This window comes from Pristiophorus japonicus, chromosome 12 (genome assembly GCF_044704955.1).
Source record: "Pristiophorus japonicus isolate sPriJap1 chromosome 12, sPriJap1.hap1, whole genome shotgun sequence".
Taxonomy (NCBI): Eukaryota; Metazoa; Chordata; class Chondrichthyes; family Pristiophoridae; genus Pristiophorus; species Pristiophorus japonicus.
This window is the reverse complement of record NC_091988.1, coordinates 50571167-50589872: the sequence shown is the minus strand read 5'-3', so window position 1 is coordinate 50589872 and position 18706 is coordinate 50571167. Positions and strand designations below refer to the sequence as shown.

The 18706-nt window shown below is 39.5% G+C and overlaps 2 protein-coding genes and 2 non-coding genes across 15 annotated transcripts in view; 1 reads left to right on the top strand and 3 right to left on the bottom strand.

Moving 5' to 3' along the window:
• Positions 1–156: 156 nt before the first annotated feature.
• gnl3 (G protein nucleolar 3) lies at positions 157–13537 on the bottom strand. The gene is made up of 15 exons (XM_070895440.1): positions 13464–13537; positions 13284–13342; positions 8392–8535; positions 7654–7764; positions 7479–7562; positions 6878–7013; positions 6640–6743; positions 5668–5809; positions 5099–5186; positions 4242–4419; positions 3397–3539; positions 3027–3163; positions 2350–2504; positions 831–951; positions 157–451 (listed from the first exon to the last, which is right to left on the bottom strand). Exons 1-15 carry the CDS (start codon positions 13474–13476, stop codon positions 321–323), a joined length of 1746 nt encoding a protein of 581 aa, XP_070751541.1. The 5' UTR covers positions 13477–13537; the 3' UTR covers positions 157–320.
• On the bottom strand, positions 4061–4137 carry LOC139277858 (small nucleolar RNA SNORD19). Its single transcript, XR_011596168.1, has one exon. It is a non-coding gene; the product is annotated as a small nucleolar RNA SNORD19 (small nucleolar RNA).
• LOC139277859 (small nucleolar RNA SNORD19) lies at positions 4543–4615 on the bottom strand. The gene has a single exon (XR_011596169.1). It is a non-coding gene; the product is annotated as a small nucleolar RNA SNORD19 (small nucleolar RNA).
• Positions 13538–13574: 37 nt separating the features above from the next.
• pbrm1 (polybromo 1) overlaps positions 13575–18706 on the top strand; it is an 89644-nt gene continuing 84512 nt past the window's right edge. For 9 of the 12 annotated variants that reach the window (XM_070895431.1, XM_070895439.1, XM_070895438.1 and 6 more), the window contains exons 1-3: positions 13578–13736; positions 16009–16115; positions 18404–18564. In XM_070895431.1, the coding sequence (XP_070751532.1) occupies positions 16076–16115; positions 18404–18564 (201 nt within the window). In that variant the 5' untranslated portion in view covers positions 13578–13736; positions 16009–16075. Of the gene's footprint in view, positions 13737–16008; positions 16116–18403; positions 18565–18706 lie in introns of all 12 variants that reach the window. The other 3 variants (XM_070895428.1, XM_070895429.1, XM_070895434.1) reach the window with 3 other exon arrangements.

Here is an 18706-nt window from a genome sequence, read left to right as displayed (position 1 = left end):
TTTATTACTCCAGATCATCTGATTTATTTCTAAAATTACAATTCCAGTTAACTGGGTCCAAACTGAGTATTTACATTTTTAATGTCGGAGAACACTTCAGGTTACTTTCCAGTTCTTCCATCTCATTTACATATTGATTAAAAAATAAGCAGCACACCTTAGCAAAGTTATTTAATGTGTCATATCCCATACATATTTTACAAGTTATAATACAATTTGCTTTCATACATTTTATGGAAATAATTGCATTTAGATGTAAACCAATTCATTACATTTGTGCAGTCCAAATCTTAGATTAGAACAGCCAGTTACTAGCCACCCTACGGTGAACTGATCGGCACTGTTGATAGATCCTCAACATAATCAGTGTTGAAGTCATAGGCATCATCCATTGGTTTCTCACATGTAAAATCTATACTGATATGTTTTTGGCTAGGGACAGTTATTTTCTCTGAAAGATACAAAACAGAATTATTAAAACTAAAATGTAATAGTCTTTAATTGTGCAACTTGAGAATGTGGTAGGAGCCTGACTATAGAAGGTTGGTTTCCTTCATCATACTAACACAACCTTAGTTCAAGATACAGTTGCACACCGAAGGGAGATATACTACAGGGTTAAACCCCCACAAAATGATCGCTTTAAAATGTAATGGCATTTTTAAATGATTTTCATCTTTTAGATCATGATAGATGTATTTGTTAGTTTACACTTCCTCCACTTCAGTCTCCCTCAAAAGTACAATTCATGCATTTGAAATTGCAATTGCAGATGGAACAAGAGCACTTGTATGTAATAATCACAGCTCAAAACAAAAGTAATAACCAACCTGACTCCTGTTGCTTTTTTTTGGAGGGTATTTCCGTTTGTTTTACTTGCAACGTTTTGGCTATTAGGCATCCGTCTGTTAACTTTTCATCTGTGGCCTGATCTATTTCAGCATATTCTGCCTAGGAAACATTTTTTTTTTTTAAAAACAAGTCAACCATGGATATTCAACAGTTTCTCTCATCCTTCTAACCTTCCCTGCCCAAAATGCCACCGTTGTTTGGATGAGTAGATATCTACCTTGAAGCACTCTTAAGTGTCATTGAGACATTTGCATAACAACTGCCAAAAAGTAGCACCATAGACTAGAGATTTGGCCTACTCACTACTGAGTTCCTAATTTTAGCCATGCTGGGAGGTGGCATAGTATACAATCCTGCATTTTCACCAGCTATTCTTGCATACATTTAACACAGTGGGTGTTTGTAGTAGGATCGTTGATCTTTTTTGTATGATTTATATACACATTTGCTGCAACCACAAGGCCAGATGTGTTTTTCTTGTTAAAAAGAGCTTTCCTTCTGAATTAAGCAGGCACACCCATCTATGAGCAGACCTGCTGCCATCACAGCCATTAATGATCTGGGAAATGTCTGTGCTATCTTCATCTCTTCCTCCAATCTCTTCAATTTTCCACATGGAGATTGCAGTCTGCAATGTTGTTGGAATTATAGCATTTCACCAAGTCCCAAGTGCTCTTCAAGTTGGTTGAATGAGCTTTGTTCCATTAATATTGAATCATTTCCTAATCCCAGGACTTTGAACCTTAAAACTGACTAGACTCCCTGGGATCACAAACTCTATGGTTTCAGAATAAAATGCCAATCCAGGTGATCCAGCATTCTATGCAAAATGATTCCATTCCTGCTAGGATCACTGAAAGGTGGCAGATTGTTGGATTGGTATTCTTGAATTACTATCAGGGGTCAGGCTTAAAAGGCAAGTTCTATCTGTTGTTCATCTCGGTTAGTCAAATAAAATTGGACAGTGACTATTTGACCTGTACAATATCTGAATAAAACAGGCTTGGTGAACTGAGTTGCCTTTTCCTATTCCACATATATTCTTTCAATGTACAATAGAGCTTGGAGCCAACAACATCCAACTAAACTGCAAGACTTATGATTTTAAAACCTAATCAGAGTTTCATGCAGTTGAATTGTATTTTATATTTTTAAGTCTACAGCCAAAATACTCGAACCTTTATGGTATCTGCAAAACATATTTGCAATATTGCACAAATATAGTAACAATATTCCTTTTTGTAGTCTTTTATTCAATGTTCCAAACTTTGGTTTCAAATTTTCTTACAAAAAGGAGCAATGTCTGCTTCAGGTTTATAAATTGTGTATGTTACAGATGTTCAAGTAGTAACTTGGTACCATAATGATTTTTTTCACAACTCTACTTTTAGATCAATATTTCATACTGGAGTCTCCAAGGACTGAATCATGTCATTCTAAATTTCCAAAAGGCCATGAAGATGTTATATAATGGATACTAGAAATAGCAGTAGTTACCTCAGAATTTTCTTGGTCCACTGATTTGCCATCATCCTCTTCCTGCACCTCCTGCTCCTGCATTTCCTCTACCATATTGCCCTCTTCAAGAAGTCCATTGGTTGGTCCTGTAGATTGGAATACTATACTACTGGCCATGTTGGGGCATCTAACAACTGGTGGGGGAAGAGAGAAAATAAGGGATTATATATTTGAAGGCAGATGGAAGAGAAACAGTTTGCGTTGATGTTTATTCACACACAAGCAGTTGTTCTAATCCCATGTGCCTCTTGCATTCCCAGATCCCTTTTCCCCACCTATCTAACCTATTCTTAAATGTTGACAAAGTCTCTGCTTCAATTATCTACTCCAGTAGTGCATTCCACAGCCTCACAACCCTCTATGTAAATAAGTTTCTCCTGCTCTCAGACCTAAATCTCTTGCATTTAATCTCTTATAAATGTCCCCTCAACCACTGAAGAGTCGGTTTCTATTTAACCTGTCCCATCCCTTAATCAGCTGAGATCCTGCATTTCTGTGGCCACTGTCTGATTTCAACAGTATACCAGTGGTTTTCCTCCCCACTATGGATCATTTCTAATTCATCTGTACAACAAAGATAAACTATGTTCAAGGAATTAGGATATTCACACCAAAAAGAAAGTTCTACATTATATTTCAATGATTACATAAATTACCTTTAAGTGTATTCACATTGTCTTTGGCTAGTTCTGCAGTATTAAAGCTTCTTTTTGATTCATCCACAAGGTTTGCAGTGATGTATGAGGGTAGCTGGTGTGTCTCTGGTGGATCTGTATGGTAACTAACCTTGGCTCTTAATAGGAGGAATAGAAAGGAAAATAGTTAAGCAAATTTTCTTATTTTGTACCCTAATCCTAGGTATCTACCATTCTACATTTCTTTGGCAAAGTTTTAATAAAAGGTAGTTTAATTACAGAAAATTCCCAATTGTTTAGACAGCAGAAACATATTTTCCTATTATATTTGCAGTTAACTATTACATTCAATAGTGTATTATACTCAGAATGGCAGCTGAATTTTAATTACCCAGTCCAATCGTAAAGGATCAGCTTGGCTGCTTTTTCAGTGTCAGGGATACCCCCTTTCTTCAACATACTCCTTTTTTGAGCCAGCAACGTTAAAAATTCCAGTGACGTTCGAAAGTTTGGGACATTATACTGCAACATAACCTGTTGTGGGGAGACGGCGTATATATTTTAGCTGAACAGTTAATATGCATATTTTAAATATGACAAAGTGTGTGTGAAAGTTCGAATTTGTGGACTTGAGCTCAAGATGACCAGCCTCCCAATAGCTTTCCTTGCTGCCGCCTTCATAGTTATGCGCGTGTCAGAAAATGTTATTACTGTTAGTAGCTACCCTAGCCTTACTAGACTCGTCTGTGCTCAGTAAAGGGACACAGCAGGTCCACTACGGTTAACCTCAGATTAAATAAGTACAAACAGTGTATAAACTGTGGGCAATCCCCATTTGTAAGGCATAGTACTACACAGGTGTCCTGAGTAAATTGCACCATGCTATGAACTTTCATACAAAGTTTGTAATTTCTCCTTCAGGTACAAATTGTGGAGGTTGGAATGGCATGTACATAAAATTATTTAAAAAAATAGCAGAATAACTCAAGAGCTTTGCACAGCAATTACAAACAGAAATGGATACTTTCTTAAAAACTGGCTTAAGAAGCCATAGATAACCAAGTGAGATCAGAGTTGGATCTTTAATAGTCACACACATACTTTCAGACCATTGCAGTTATCCTCATTTCTCACTCAAAAATTATAATTTTGTTTGCCTAATAAAGGACATGGACTTAATTAATTTCAAAAGTTTTGAAAATACCAGTCAACAGAGGGGTAAAATGGACTCCATACCTGCTGATTATTGCAGTTCTTCAGTATGGGTTCCACTACAGCTGTAGGGTTTTTTAGTGCCTCAATGTCTACAACGTTTCTCAAAGACAAGGCAACAGCTGAATTTGATGGAGAAGCAATAATACTTGGACTGTCCAATACTTTGATCCGCTTATCAACATGTACCTCCTGCATGAATCTGTATTCATAAAAAATTGCAATTATTACCACAGTGCAGGAATCCATTCTACCATGATAGCCACTAGTTCAATGCCAGCCATACAAAATAAGTTTTTATTCAGAGAATAAAGCAGGCCTTATGCCGCTGAGTGAAATCAGAGTTGGATCTTTAGCAGTCATGGAGCATCAGGCTATGAACATTGTCCTCATTTTTCACTCATTCTACTTTCCCTGCTCAAAATGAACTTATCCATTAGCTAGTAATTTATATTTTGCCATTAGAATATTACTACTTCAATATAATTGTAAGTGAATTGGTTACTGGATCATATGTTAAAGCAAACAAATAAATGTTGTTAAAACAGAAGGATGTGTTTCAACAGAGGTACTTTTGGATTTACTATAACCCCTCCCCGGCCAGTGGCTAGGGATTAATTTGTAAGATTTCCTGTGGCACCACTCCCCAACATGCCCTGCAACAAAGTCACTGAAATTAAATGCATCTCTCACATAGATTATATTGATAGAGAAAGCACTTTTTGTTAAAAGTACTCAACCAAATGCTATCTTTCTCCTTTAAGTATAAAACAAAAAAGTCCAATAGAATTTAGCGTGCAAGTTAATGATTGACAATGTACTGCATGTTAACTGCTTTGTTTTATCTAAACATGCAAATGTCTTTACTTCAGCCTTCTTACCTTGTAAGACCTCTTGCTTGTCCCACGTGGCAAGCTCGCATTTTCTTCAAGCTGTTAATTATACTGCTTTTTCCTACATTTGGAAAGCCTGAAAAAGGAGATTGTTAGTTTATAAAAGGAACAAAGACAAAATATTATGCGCTTCTAACCAGTATCAGACGAGATCAGAGTTGGAATATTTGAGTTTGTAGTTTTAGATTCAGTCCACAGTGGGTCATCACACTATCACACAATTTTAAAACTGCAGCCTACTTAGAAAGGGTCCATTACTTTCACCACACTAACTTCTAACTTCTTCTGTAGAATGTAAATCCCCACAAGGACAATTTGGTTTTACTAGCATGCTAAGCAAGTTATCCAAATCATTTGGCAGGTTTGTAATTTTATTGCATGGGCGAGGGATGCAAAAAAATATTTTGCAACATGGGTTACTTCTAATCTTGCAAACCTGAACACAATGGCATTCATAAAATATTATAGTGGGCCATTTTATGAGGCCCTTGAAAGTGTCAAATTGACGATTGGATTACCATTTAATTAATAATCAGACATGTAAAGTCAGCACTCACCTACTACACCAACTTTAATGCTTTTTACATCTTGTTTTCTGCAGTAGCTGCCAAGCAATTTTAAAAGACTTCCATCACCAGTACAGATATTACCATGCGATAACTCTACACCAGTTTTCCGTTTAGAGTTTTTTTTCTGTTCCTGTTCAAAAAGGAATTAAAAGCTATGAATAAAAATTTAAATTAGAAAATAGATCTAGAATTGACAAACCAAGTTTCTAATTATGCTGTAATTAATTACTATTAATGTTAACTACTTTCATACGTTATTAAGTATGGCTCAGTGGCACAACACATTAATATGCTACTGCATTTTGCCAGGAAGTGGCAGAATGTGAACTGTTCTAGAATTCCCACGTGTTAACTTAATTTCAGCTGGAATCGCTGGATGATCCAGGGTGCAAGTAAGGCATTTCTCCATGATGATAGTGGGACCCACAAAAGTGGGAACTGGAGAAAGAGTTAGCACAGTTATTGTGCTCCCCAGTGCATCTGGCTAGAGGGCAGCACTAGCAACGGGTGTCTGTCTGTTGAACTCCGCCTTGGATTAGTATACAACAGAAGAACCTACAAATAATCAAAATAAAAGACAAAATGTGTCTTGATGCAGAAGAGGAAATATAAATAATGCAATAGGCAGTCTTCGGTCACAAATTCCACACAGTTATACGATTGCTTAAGATATTTTTCCTTCTATAATTGTAACACTCTTTTGCTGTAATATGGTTCTGGATTATCTTTATGTCGAAGCAATATTTTGTCATTCTGAATTTACTAAAAATATGAAGTCTCACAATTGCTTAAAAAAGAACACTGTACAGGGGGTACAAAGAACTTAAAAAAAAATCAACTGCATGAAATCAGAGTTGGATCTTACTCTTCACACAAATCAGAGTTAAAACAACTTCATCAGGTTTCAAGACAGTTAAGACAAAACATTTGATTGGATTGGATCTTTTTTGGGAAACATACCATTGTTCTGTCTTGCAGCTGTGTGGATGATTTGAAAACTACAACAGGAAATTCATTTCCCAAATATTTCAGCCATTTCTCTGCATTCTCCTTTGGCACCAAATCTAAACGGTAAAGAACAGTGATTCCTACTTCATAAAAAGGTAAAATTCTAAATATATTTTTCTCTACCCCCCCAAAATTCTATTAAATGTTTGAATTATTTTTTTTATAAAACTGTAAAAAAGTATCATCTTACCAATCTTGTTCAAGACAAGGACTAGTTGCTTCTTTCCCTCAGATTGCAAGACTGCCTGCTCCACCTGAGGGCATCTATGACCAAGAGGGTCTCTGGCATCCACCACTTCCAGAACCACATCTGAGGCATTAATTACCTAAGAATAGGAAACAATCCAAATGCCAGCACCTCAATAATGTAACTAATATGCATTAGTCCCCTTGTGCTTCAAGAACAGTTCTGTTAATGTTCTTTCTGCCATTCACTTAATAGGAAATGATTACAAATTATTACTAGGTGATAGAGGATTTAAAGATTCATTGCATAGTAATTGGGAAGGCTCACAGGGATAACGGCGAGTTTCTTACATTGAGCTTTTCCCCAATGGACGTAAAAAAATGCTACATTTTCTACAAGTTAAACATCTGTGGTAGCCACAATTTACAGTGTTCACTCAGCATCTTCTGACATTGATTTTTTTTTAGTCACTGTTTATTACATTTACAGTTTAATTTATAATTTAATAATGAAGTGCTGATTTTTCCAGTCAATTTGAAACCTGTTCTTTGACTAAATAAATAAATAAATAACAGTATAAAATCAATAGCAGACCAACACTGACCTTATTCAGCTCGCTGCAGAGAGATTTTCTTGGAGTTTTCTCTTCCAATTTGGCCACTTTTTCCTGTTGCTTTAAAGCAGCACTCTATACAAATTGAAAGTAGAATGTTAAAATACAGTTTTGTATACATTTGCCACTACACGAATTGAAAATATTAAGCCAGACAAATTTGTACCTTCTGTTGCTTCTTATTTATTTCTGGGTCTTTCTTTTTAGCTTCAAGTTTCCTTTTCTTTGCAACTTCCTTCTGTCTGGCAAGCTTCTGTTTCTGCTTCAGTTCTTCAAGCTAAAACAAAGTCAAGTGCTATAAGTCTCCTTTGTTGCATTTGTAAATATCTGTACATTGAGTAACTCCCATCTAACAGTTTGGTTGCCTTTCTACATTTTACCCAAATTATTGGTTTAATTTCATTTTGTGAATTTATCAATTTCTAGAGTCATCCTCCAAATTAAGAACTGCACCTCAATACACATTGTATAAAATGTTTAATATAAGTCATACATGAAGGATCACACTTATTTATGAACCTTAAATTAGCATTGGATGTAACTGATTCACACAGCAGTCTGATCAAAAAACGTTTTTTTTAAACCTAACTGTTGGTAAATTATTGTAACAAAAAAAGCAAAACACAAAACACGGCCCCCAGCCGCCCCCCCAGCTATGTCCAGAAGTATCAGATAATAGCCCAGTCAACTTTAGGAGGCTGGGTACAGACAGCCATATTTTGAGTTTGTAGAATTTACAGCATATACTTCAAATTATATTGCCAATTTAGGTAATGAAAACAAATAATACATTCATTCAGACACATACATACATCAATCACATGAAACTGGAACTGAAGCCTGCAAAGTGCAGACAAAGTACTACATAATATCAAATAGTTCTACATAAACAGAGCCCTCTTACATTTTGTTTCCTTTGTTCAGCTTCCCGAAGAATGGCCTCTTTAAATGGAGCATCATTAGGAATGCCAGGGTCCTTTCGGGATTTTTTACTTTTACTTCCCTGTTTCTTTGCTTCCTTTCGAACTTTCCGCTTATGTTCACGAATCTGTGCACAAGTTGAAATATTAGCAATGCTCGGCCCGCTGACAGGCCCCACCCGAGGCACCGACCTCCTCCACCCCCCGGGCTGACCTCCCTTTATCCGGCAAAATCCCTTATTCGGCACAGGCCAGGTCCCAATGGTGCCGGATAAGGGAGGTTCAACCTGTACTGTTGTCTTGCTTATGTTAACTTTGAATTCTAGTCCTTGAATCATTATTAGTTTCCCTGGAACGTCAGGTATATTATCCTCTCCCTTTACTGTGAAGACTAACAACGGCGAGGCCATCAACACTCGCCATTATCATTGGGTAAATCGGATATCTGGCATCCACACATGGGCAGTTAAACGCAGAAATCCAAAAGCTGCTGTCAGAGATACCCTGCTCCTCCACAGGGTGCGCTATTGCAGTCCTCGCTGATAGACTCAGCACTGAAATGCCACACAAGATCCTACAAATCCTCTGGGAGGACAGACGCACCAACATTAGCGTCCTCGACCAGGCCAACATTCCCAGCATTGAAGCACTGACCACACTTGATCAGCTCCGCTGGGCAGGCCACATAGTGCGCATGCCAGGCATGAGACTCCCAAAGCAAGCGCTCCACTCGGAAGTCCTTCACGGCAAACAAGCCAAAGTTGGGCAGCGGAAACGTTACAAGGACACCCTCAAAGCCTCCCTGATAAAGTGCAACATCCCCACTGACATCTGGGAGTCCCTGGCCAAAGACCACCCTAAGTGGAGGAAGAGCATCCGGGAGAGCGCTGAGCACCTCGAATCTCGTCGCCGAGAGCATGCAGAAATCAAGCGTAGGCAGCGGAAAGTGTGTGTGGCAAACTAGTCCCACCCACCCCTTCCCTCAATGACTATCTGTCCCACCTGTGATCCTCGTATTGGACTGTACAGCCACCTAAGAACTCATGTTAAGAGTGGAAGCAAGTCTTCCTCGATTCCACCTATGATGATGACAGTAACAACTTGTATTTATATACAGTAGCAGCTTTAACATAGTAAAATATCCCACAGGAGCATTAATAAAATTTGACACCGAGCAACAGAAGGAGATATTGGGGAAGATTAGTCAAAGAGGTAGGTTTTAAAGGAGTATAGAGAGGCAGAGAGATTTAGGGAGGGAATTCCAGAGCTTAGGACCGTGGCAGCTGAAGGCACGTCCCCCAATGGTGGAGTGATTAAAATCAGGAATGCGCAAGAGACCTGAATTCGAGGAGTGCAGATAGCTCGGAGGGTTGTAGGTTAGAGATAGGGAGAGGCAAAGCCATAGTTAATCAGTTCTAACGAAGGGTCATCAGCCTGAAACATTAACTCTGTTTCTCTCACCACACATGCTGCCTGACCTGAGTATTTCCAGCATTTTCTGTTTTTATTTCAGATTTCCAACATCCACAGTATTTTGCTTTTAATTAGTTATTTTGGTATTCCCTTCACCTGGACTACTATATCACCTTTTGAAATTTAAAATTTTTTAAAAATAATTTTTACTCTCGTTTCTGACTTAGTTTCCCTCCAACACACATTTATTAGTTTAAAGTCCTTTTTACTATCCTTTCCAATAGGACCCTGGTCCCAACCCAGGTGCAGCCCGTCCAAATGGTACTGCTCTCTCCTATACTGCTGCCAGTGTCCCATGAAATGGAACCCATCCTTCCCACACCACTCCTTCAGCCACATGTTCACCTTCCTGATCAGTTTGTCCCTATGTAAATGAGCACATGACTCAGGTAATAATCTGGCACATGACTCAGGTAATAATCGAGATTACGACCCTTGAGATCCTTTTTAAATTTAGCTCTGAACTCCTGATGCTCCCTCAGCAGGACCTCCTCCCTTTTCTTCCCTAGCTCATTGGTTCTGACATGGACCATCACAACTGGACCCACCCCCCGCAAATTCTTTTCTAGCCGCATTGAGTTATATTCCTTACCAGCTAGGAAGCACACCCTTCGGGACTCTTATCAAGCCAGTCCGTATTGGTGTTTAACTTCCACATGAGCAGTAGTCTTAGTTCTGTAATGGATCCATTGGTAATCACGGCCTGCATGTCGTCGTGGAGCAGGCGGAGGATGCTGGTGAACTTTTGGGGGCATCCGAAGCGGAGGAGGACGCTCCATAAACCCTCGCGGTTGACGGTGTCAAAGGCCTTTGTAAGGTGGAGGAAGGCCATGTATAAGGGCTGGCGTTGTTCCCAGCATTTTTCCTGCAGCTGTCACGCTGCAAAGATCATGGCCGTTGTGCCCCGTAGGGGACGAAATCCACACTGTGACTCCAGGAGGAGCTCCTCGGCCACGGGGAGAAGACGGTTGAGGAGAGCTCTAGCATTAACTTTCCCAGTGGCTAATAGCAGGGAGATTCCTCTGTAGTTGCCGCAGTCGGACTTGTCCCTTTTTTAAATAGATGTTTACGATCACTGCATCTCAGATCTCCCGGCATGCTCTCCTCCCTACAGATAAGGGAGATGAGATCATGTATCCGCCACATTGTCCGCATGCCAGACACGAGACTCACAAAGCAAGCGCTCTACTCGGAACTCCTTCATGGCAAACGAGCCAATGGTGGACAGAGGAAACGTTACAAGGACACCCTCAAAGCTTCCCTGATAAAGTGCAACATCCCCAGCGACACCTGGGAGTCCCTGGCCAAAGACCGCCCTAAGCGGAGGAAGTGCATCTGGGAGGGCGCTGCGCGCCTCAAGTCTCATCGCCGACTGCATGCAGAAGAGAAGCGCAGGCAGAGGAAAGAACGTGTGGCAAACCTGTCCTACCCTCCCTTACCCTTAATGGCTGTCTGTCCCACCTGTGACAGGGACTGCGGCTCTCATATTGGACTGTTCAGCCACCTAAGGACTCATTCTAAGAGTGGAAGCAAGTCTTTCTTGATTCCAAGGGACTGCCGATGATGATGATGGAGTCTTAGTTCCATATGCGCAGCCTGTTTCCATTCTTTTATTCCCCTTTCCTTCAATCAGCTAGCTAACCTATTCTTAAACGGTGACATGATCGCTGCTTCAATCACAAACTCTGGTAGTACATATCTCAACCTTCTGTGTAAAAAAAAAAGTTTCTCCTACACTCTGCCCTAAATCTTACATTTAATCTTATATCAGTGTCCCCTTGTTGTAGACCTCTAAATCATTGGAATGTCTGTTGTATCTACTCTGTCCCTCCTCTTCATAATTTAAACATCGCTCATCAAATCACCCCATATTCTCCTTTGGGCCCATGAAAACAGTCACAATATTTCCAAGTCATATTTGTATTCCTCACACCAGGCAGCATTCTAGTGGATCTGCTCTGTGCTCTATTGTCGCAACATCCTTTCTATAGTGTGATATGTAAATCTGCACACTACTCAAATTCTAGTCTAAGAGTTTATAAAAATTCCACATTCCCTCTTGATTTTTATATTCTGTACCATTTGCGATAAAAACCAGTATTCCATGAGTTTTTTTTAAGCGATCTTTCTCTACAAGTCATTACAATTAAAAAGTACTTAGTTGGCTGAGTAGCATTTTGAGGCAACCAGAGGTTAGAACATAAGAATCAGAAGCAGGAATAGGCTATACGACCCCTCGAGTCTGCTCCGCAATTCAATAAAATCATGGCTGATCTTCAACCTCAACTCCACTTTCCGGCCCGATCCCCATATCCGTTGATTCCATTAGAGTCCAAAAATCTATATATCTCAGCCTTGAATTTACTCAATGACTGAGGCAGTGAATTCTAAAGATTCACAACCCTGAGTGAAGAAATTCCTCCTCATTTCAGTCTTAAAAGATCAAACCCTTATCCTGCGACTATGACCCCAAGTTCTAGACTCTCCAGCCAGGGCAAACAATCTCGTAGCATCTATCCTGTCAACCTCCCTTCAGAATCTTATAAGTTTCAGTGAAAAGTTTAAACTCTTCTAAACTCCAGAGTATAGGCCCAATCTATTCAATCTCTCCACATAGAACAACCCTCTGATCCCAGGAATCAATCTAGTGCTGCTTTGTCACACTACCTCCAAGGAAAGTACAGATGCGACGTCCAAAATCCAGAGTTCCAGAATCCGGGCTGATCCGTGGCAGGGTTGTCCGGAAACTGGAAAATGTTCCAAATTCCGGCCTCCCGGCCTCGGCCCGACCTCCTTCAGCCTCCTCCCCCCGCCCCGACCTCACCGACACCCCTGATCTCCAGCGGCCCGACCAGTCTCATCCCGACCGCGCCCCACCCGACTTCCAGAACTCCAGCAGCCTGACCAACCCTCCCTACCCACCTTCCTCGGCAAAGACATTCCAAAATCCAGAAGTGCCTCTGTTTCCGGATTTTAGACATCACATCTGTGTATCGTTCCTGAGATAAGGAAACCAAAACCGTGCACAGTACTCCAGGTTTGGTCTCACCAAAGCCGTGTACAATTGTAGCAAGACTTCCTTATTTTTGTACTCCAACCCTCTAGCAATAAAGGCCAATATGCCATTTACCTTGCTAATTGCTTGTTATATCTGCATGCTAATTCTATTTCTTGTACGAGGACACTTTAATTTCTCTGAACATCAACATTTAATTGTTTCTCGCCATCTATTCTTCCTACCCGTGATAAATGTGCCATCAACGCAAGTTCTTTCTTTACCCACTTTTAATATCGTGTGAACATACTTGAAAGATATTTCACACTTTCCAAAATTGAGCCAATGCTGAGGCCTGCGCCACCAAGCAGCCATACTCGTGGCCCTCAGCATGGCTCTTCCACTCACCTTCTTCTGGATCTTAAAGCGCTTGTGACAAGAGAGGCGCTTGCTCGCCTTTTTGAGCTCTATAAGAAATACAATTTATAAAAGAAAAGACAATGAGTCAAAACAATATTAACTTCCGTGGCCGAAATAGCCGCATATACCGAGTTATAAAAGTCCGGAGCCCGGCTCCACCATACTCACTCGGTCGCTTCATGCTGGTTTTGCTGGGGGGAACGTGACACGGCTCCCGGCCGGGGCGACCAGCGCCTGCCGTAAACGCAGACGCCGGGCACGTTAGTGTCGCCAATGCACCAGTGCAATCAGGTTTACGGCTGTGGCGCTAGTGGAGTTAGTAGCGGGGAGAGAGGGGACAGATTGTTGTAGTTATTTATTTATTTTATGTACATTCTTTCGGGATCCTGCAAGCGGGGTAAGGACGGGACGGCCTTGGTTGCGGGAGCTGTGCTGAGACAGGTGATGTCTGTGTTTTGGGGGTGGTGGGCAGAGTTTTGTCCGCTTGTGTTGCGCGGCGGCGAAGGGGCCTGTGACGCGCAGGCCGCCTTTTCTTTTGTTGTGTCAGTCAGGACCCCGGAGCCCGGGCTTCAGCCCATCACCCGCGCGGGTGGTCTGTGTCCTCCACTCACTCCTTTCATTCTGCATTTTAATGGTTTGTTTTTTTTCTGCATGGAAAGCGGGCAAAGCTTCTCAGTTGATTTTTAAAAGCCAGTTGTCCCCCTCCCCATGGTGTGAATGAAATGTATCCACCTGCAAAATACAGATAACATTGCAGAATATGTTCCTATCCAACGATTGAATGTATATTTGATGTGTTTGTTTATTCATGTCGCGAAGTAACTTGTGAGTTAGCTGGCAGGGGATTTAAAAAATATAATAATTAGCTGTGTACAAATAAAATTTGTTCGTAATGCGAGAACACGTCCCGATTGGGGGAACAACCGATCTTTTTTGCGGTTGCTGTGATGGGAACAACTATTTAAACATGTTTACATTGCTAAAATGTGGGACCACAACAAAGAAAACAACCGCCCAATGAAACGAAATTTAGAAAGTTTCATTGGGGATTTTGGCGATCTGGAAAACCTTGGTGCAAATGTTATTTCAAATGCAGGTAGATTTATTAAAGGGTTCTCTTTCTATTTTGTACTTCGTAAACCTTGATTAAGATCCACAGAGCAAGAATGAAGGGCAAGAATTTGCTGACAAAATAACAACACTAATAATGCGCACACCATTATTAGTGTGTAAATAACCCAGCAATTTGTGGCGAGGAAGAGATATCCTTGTGAGTTGCGAATCGACACAAATTATTGGACGATTTGTCTCATGCAAACAGGAACTCGCTGCCAACCTTTCCGTGAGAAATTGCTGCACTTTCTCTGTTAAAACAAATTTAAACTTGCCACAGAAAGTTAGGGCTGGTACTTCACCACCAATCCTGAATGTTTGTTATTTATTTATTGACCCTGCAATGTATTGACCCTGCAATGTAACTTAATAGTTATCAAAAAAAATTGGCTTCCAAATTATAGACATTATACTTATTCCATCTCTGAATGACCACATTTCTAATGAACTTCTTCACAATAAACCCCAGAGACTATTACATACTGAGGCAGTCTGCAGTTGAGTACTATATTAAATTTGACTCTTTCCTCAAAATGAATTCAAACATTTTCATCTTCACAATGTGATTGTCCAGACTACAGCCTATGGACTAATTGCAGCCTTTAAACTCTGGATATACCCAGCTCATGAAGCCCAGGCAATTCATTTCTCTTTCTGCTTTTTATTATTTGTTGGTTTTTCCAGTTCGAAATTTGTGGGCCTGGTAATTTAGAAATGGCTCTTAACTCTGTTGCCTCATTGGTGGAGCAATCCTAAATCAGTACATCGAGATCTGATGGTATCCTTAACATCTGATATATATGTTAATAATATAACTTTAGATATGCGGCAACTTGATGCAAATCCATGTGGTCCACAAATCAAAAGGCTTGGCTGCTCCTGCCATAAAACAGCCAGTAAAGAAAAACCAGCCACATGAAAAGTTTGTTGCTAATACAGTTAAGTCAGCAGGCATGGAACTTTGACTTGACCATTGTAAAACTGGTACACGAGTGGAAAGGTTAAAGGGGAGCATGGATATCCCCTGCTTATCACAGCAAAATTTTGATATTTTTTTTTCTTTGGATTTTGGACTGAGAAAGGCATGTGAAAGGAATTATTGGGGGAAACTAGGAAATTTAGCAGAGCAAACCTTTGCGAAATAGTATTAAAACCTCCTTTGTATGTGGTCAACCATCCTAATGTATGATGGTAAGACATTGCTGTCTGATTTTCCTCCCCCACTAAAAAAATAGCACCCTGTGGTTATGGAGAGTATTCTTGTGTCCAGTTTACTACTTGCAGGTATCAGAATTCACACATGAATTTGATAGTAAAAAGAATAGTTTCATGAATGAGCAAATAAGGGAAACATTTCTGGCCTACTATAGCTGGGTGCTTGCCCGTGTAGTGTTTCTTCTCCCTACCCCATTACCCTATTTGTTGCACAAGTACTAACTGAAGAAAATCAAAAGGAGAACAAAGAGGGTAAAATTGTGAATGTGCAGTTTTTTTTTTATATACTTGGAAATTGTAGGAGTGAGTATTGTTTTTAAGTGCACAAGATTCGGGTATCATTTTTGTGTGTCCGTTTTCCCCACATGCTTTCAACTTGGTCCAGGCCTCAGAGGTTGGGAGTTTGCTCAGTTACTTTACAAAACTGAAGTTGGACTAGACGGACTTTGCATATGAATCGGATGACCTTTTGTCCTAATGTGGTGTTTCCAAGTGAGCACTTTCCCTTCTGTTGGATTATATTTTTACAAATACCCTATTGTACATTTGTTTATGGAATAATGTTAAATATTGTTAACTTGATCTTGGCTGTTGTTCGAGTATTTGGGAATATCTATTGAAGTGCTTCAGGGTTCTCCTCAGATTAAAAAGGAGGAAAGAAGTAAATCCTGTTTGCTGTGGGTGACTGGCCAGTGATTTATGAAATGATTCGACCCTTTAATCAAACATAACTGACAAAAAACAACTATAGTAAGTTGCTTGGAACCCATTATTTTAAGTGTCCAATCTGCACAATAAAGATCCAGTACTCCAAAATTCTTCCTTTTCTTACCCAAAAAGGATAGTCTTAAAGTAAAGGAGATGATACAATAGCAAAATACTGCAGATGGTGTAAATCTGAAATAAAAGCAGAAAATGCTGGAAATACTGAGCAGGTCAGGCAGCATCTGTGGAAAGAGAAACAGAGTTAATGTTTCAGTTTAATGACCTTTCGTCAGTTCTAATGAAAGGTCATTAGCCTGAAATGTTAACTCTGTTTCTCCACAGATGTTGCCAGACTTGCTCAGTACTTCCAACATGTTCAGTTTTATTATAAAAGAAATGATAGCTTGTTTTGCCTCCCTATTGCTGAAGGGAACCCTTTGTTCTTAAAGACAGTTTTTTATTCTTACCTTACATAAGCTATATTTTGCTTTTTAATGTTTATATTAGTCTTTTACATGCATGTAAAATTGTTCATATGGAAGCTTAAAAAAAGGTAATCAATGTTTATTATCACATGCTACTTTATGTATTGCATAAACATAAAAAGCATTTTTTTTACTATTTGTTCTCAGGGTGTTAGCTATCCTGATTATGGCCGCGTTTTTAGAAGGTGTTGCTTTGAACCTCTGATGATGGTACTTCCACAATGGTTTAATTAAATCGGATAAAAGAACAAAATAATGGAGTTACTCACTGAAAACCTGTGTAAAGCGTGTTTATGTTAGATTCCAATACAAATGAACACTCTTAATTTTACAGTATTTGATATAAACACCACCACGATTTCATTGTTTCTGGATATCGGGCTCCTGGCACATTATAGTAGGAGTAAAACCATTTCCAATAGGTGAATTGCCACCTCTTCGAGCAACTGTAGAATTTCCGCCTGCCTGAGTTCAGCTGCAGCTGGATGACTGCACTGCACCAGAAGCACCACAAACAGCACCCAGCAAGTGATGGCTGTTTGTTTTCTCAGTCAGACTTGAGTTTGTGTGCTCCAAAATAGAGTACAGTGCTTTTGGTGCAACATTTCACTTTTAGAATCAGAATGTTGGCATTAAGTGTGCATGAAAGTTCGCCCATAGATGCAGCATCATGCTGACATCAATAATATATACATATCTAAAGAATCGGCAATGGCTTTCTGAGCTTAAAAAACTTCACAAGAGGAAAGTGTAACCACAGCCTGCCTATTATGTACTCAAAACTGTACTGGTCTCAGACCAGTAGGTTTTGTATAACTGACCTAAAATAAGTCTGATGTTTTTTGCCTCTTACCTTGCTTCGTAGATTATTCTAAATATTTAGCACTCTGAGCAGAATTTTTCTGGAACCTGTTCTAAAGTTACTCCATTCATTTCAATTTGATTCTACTTTCTTGGTAGCAATAATCTGAGTTTGTCTTAGCAACTCTATTTAATATTTGATATGCTTCAATGTATATGTTCCTAGAATTTTTTTTACACACAGGTTCAATCAGGAAACTTGTATATTGTTAATTGCCCATCAACAGTCTGAATTTCTGGTATAAGATATGTGATTCTGATACAGCTCTGAGCTCCATTTCCATAATTTACCAAAACAGATTCTTTTTAATAATTCTGAAATAAATAAATACGCATAGAGTACACACAATCTGCACAAAGGACCGTAGAGCACTGTAGTCAATAGTGCTCTTTCCAAGATGAATTAAATTGGAAGGGGAGAGTAAGAGGATATCTGTGTGGAAAATCTGAATTGTTTGATAGGCCAAAACTCCTGTTATTTGTTGCACCTCAGGATTTGTAAAAAAAAATAAATACATTCTGGTTTTAGCTTTTAATAGTTTGAGTTAGATCCAAAAACAAGTTGATGCATGTTGTAAACTTCTAAATAAAGTTTACCATTAAATGCATTAATGATATTGTGAAGAGGTAGGTATTCACAATCTTTTAAAAAATGATTTAAATCATGACTGAATAAGCATTTTTGTTTTTCTTTGAGCGTACTCACCGTTGAACACCTTATTTTTAAAGATATTACCAACATTCCTATGGGTTCAAAAAGAAAAAGGGCCACTTCTCCGTCAAGCAGCATTAGTGGTGGAGACTGTGATGATGGGCACCATGTTTCTGGCAGCAATGCGGGATCAAGCAGAAAAAGAAGAAAAATGTCCAATGTTCCAACTGTAGATCCTGTAAGTATGACTATAAGGAGTAGAAGTGATTGCTTTCTATATTCGTGTTAGTTTTTATAAGTAAACGTCCAGGCTGGTTCAGTTTTCTGGAAATTTATAATTTTTTGTTGCAGGAGATTGTTGGAATCATTTCAGTAACAAA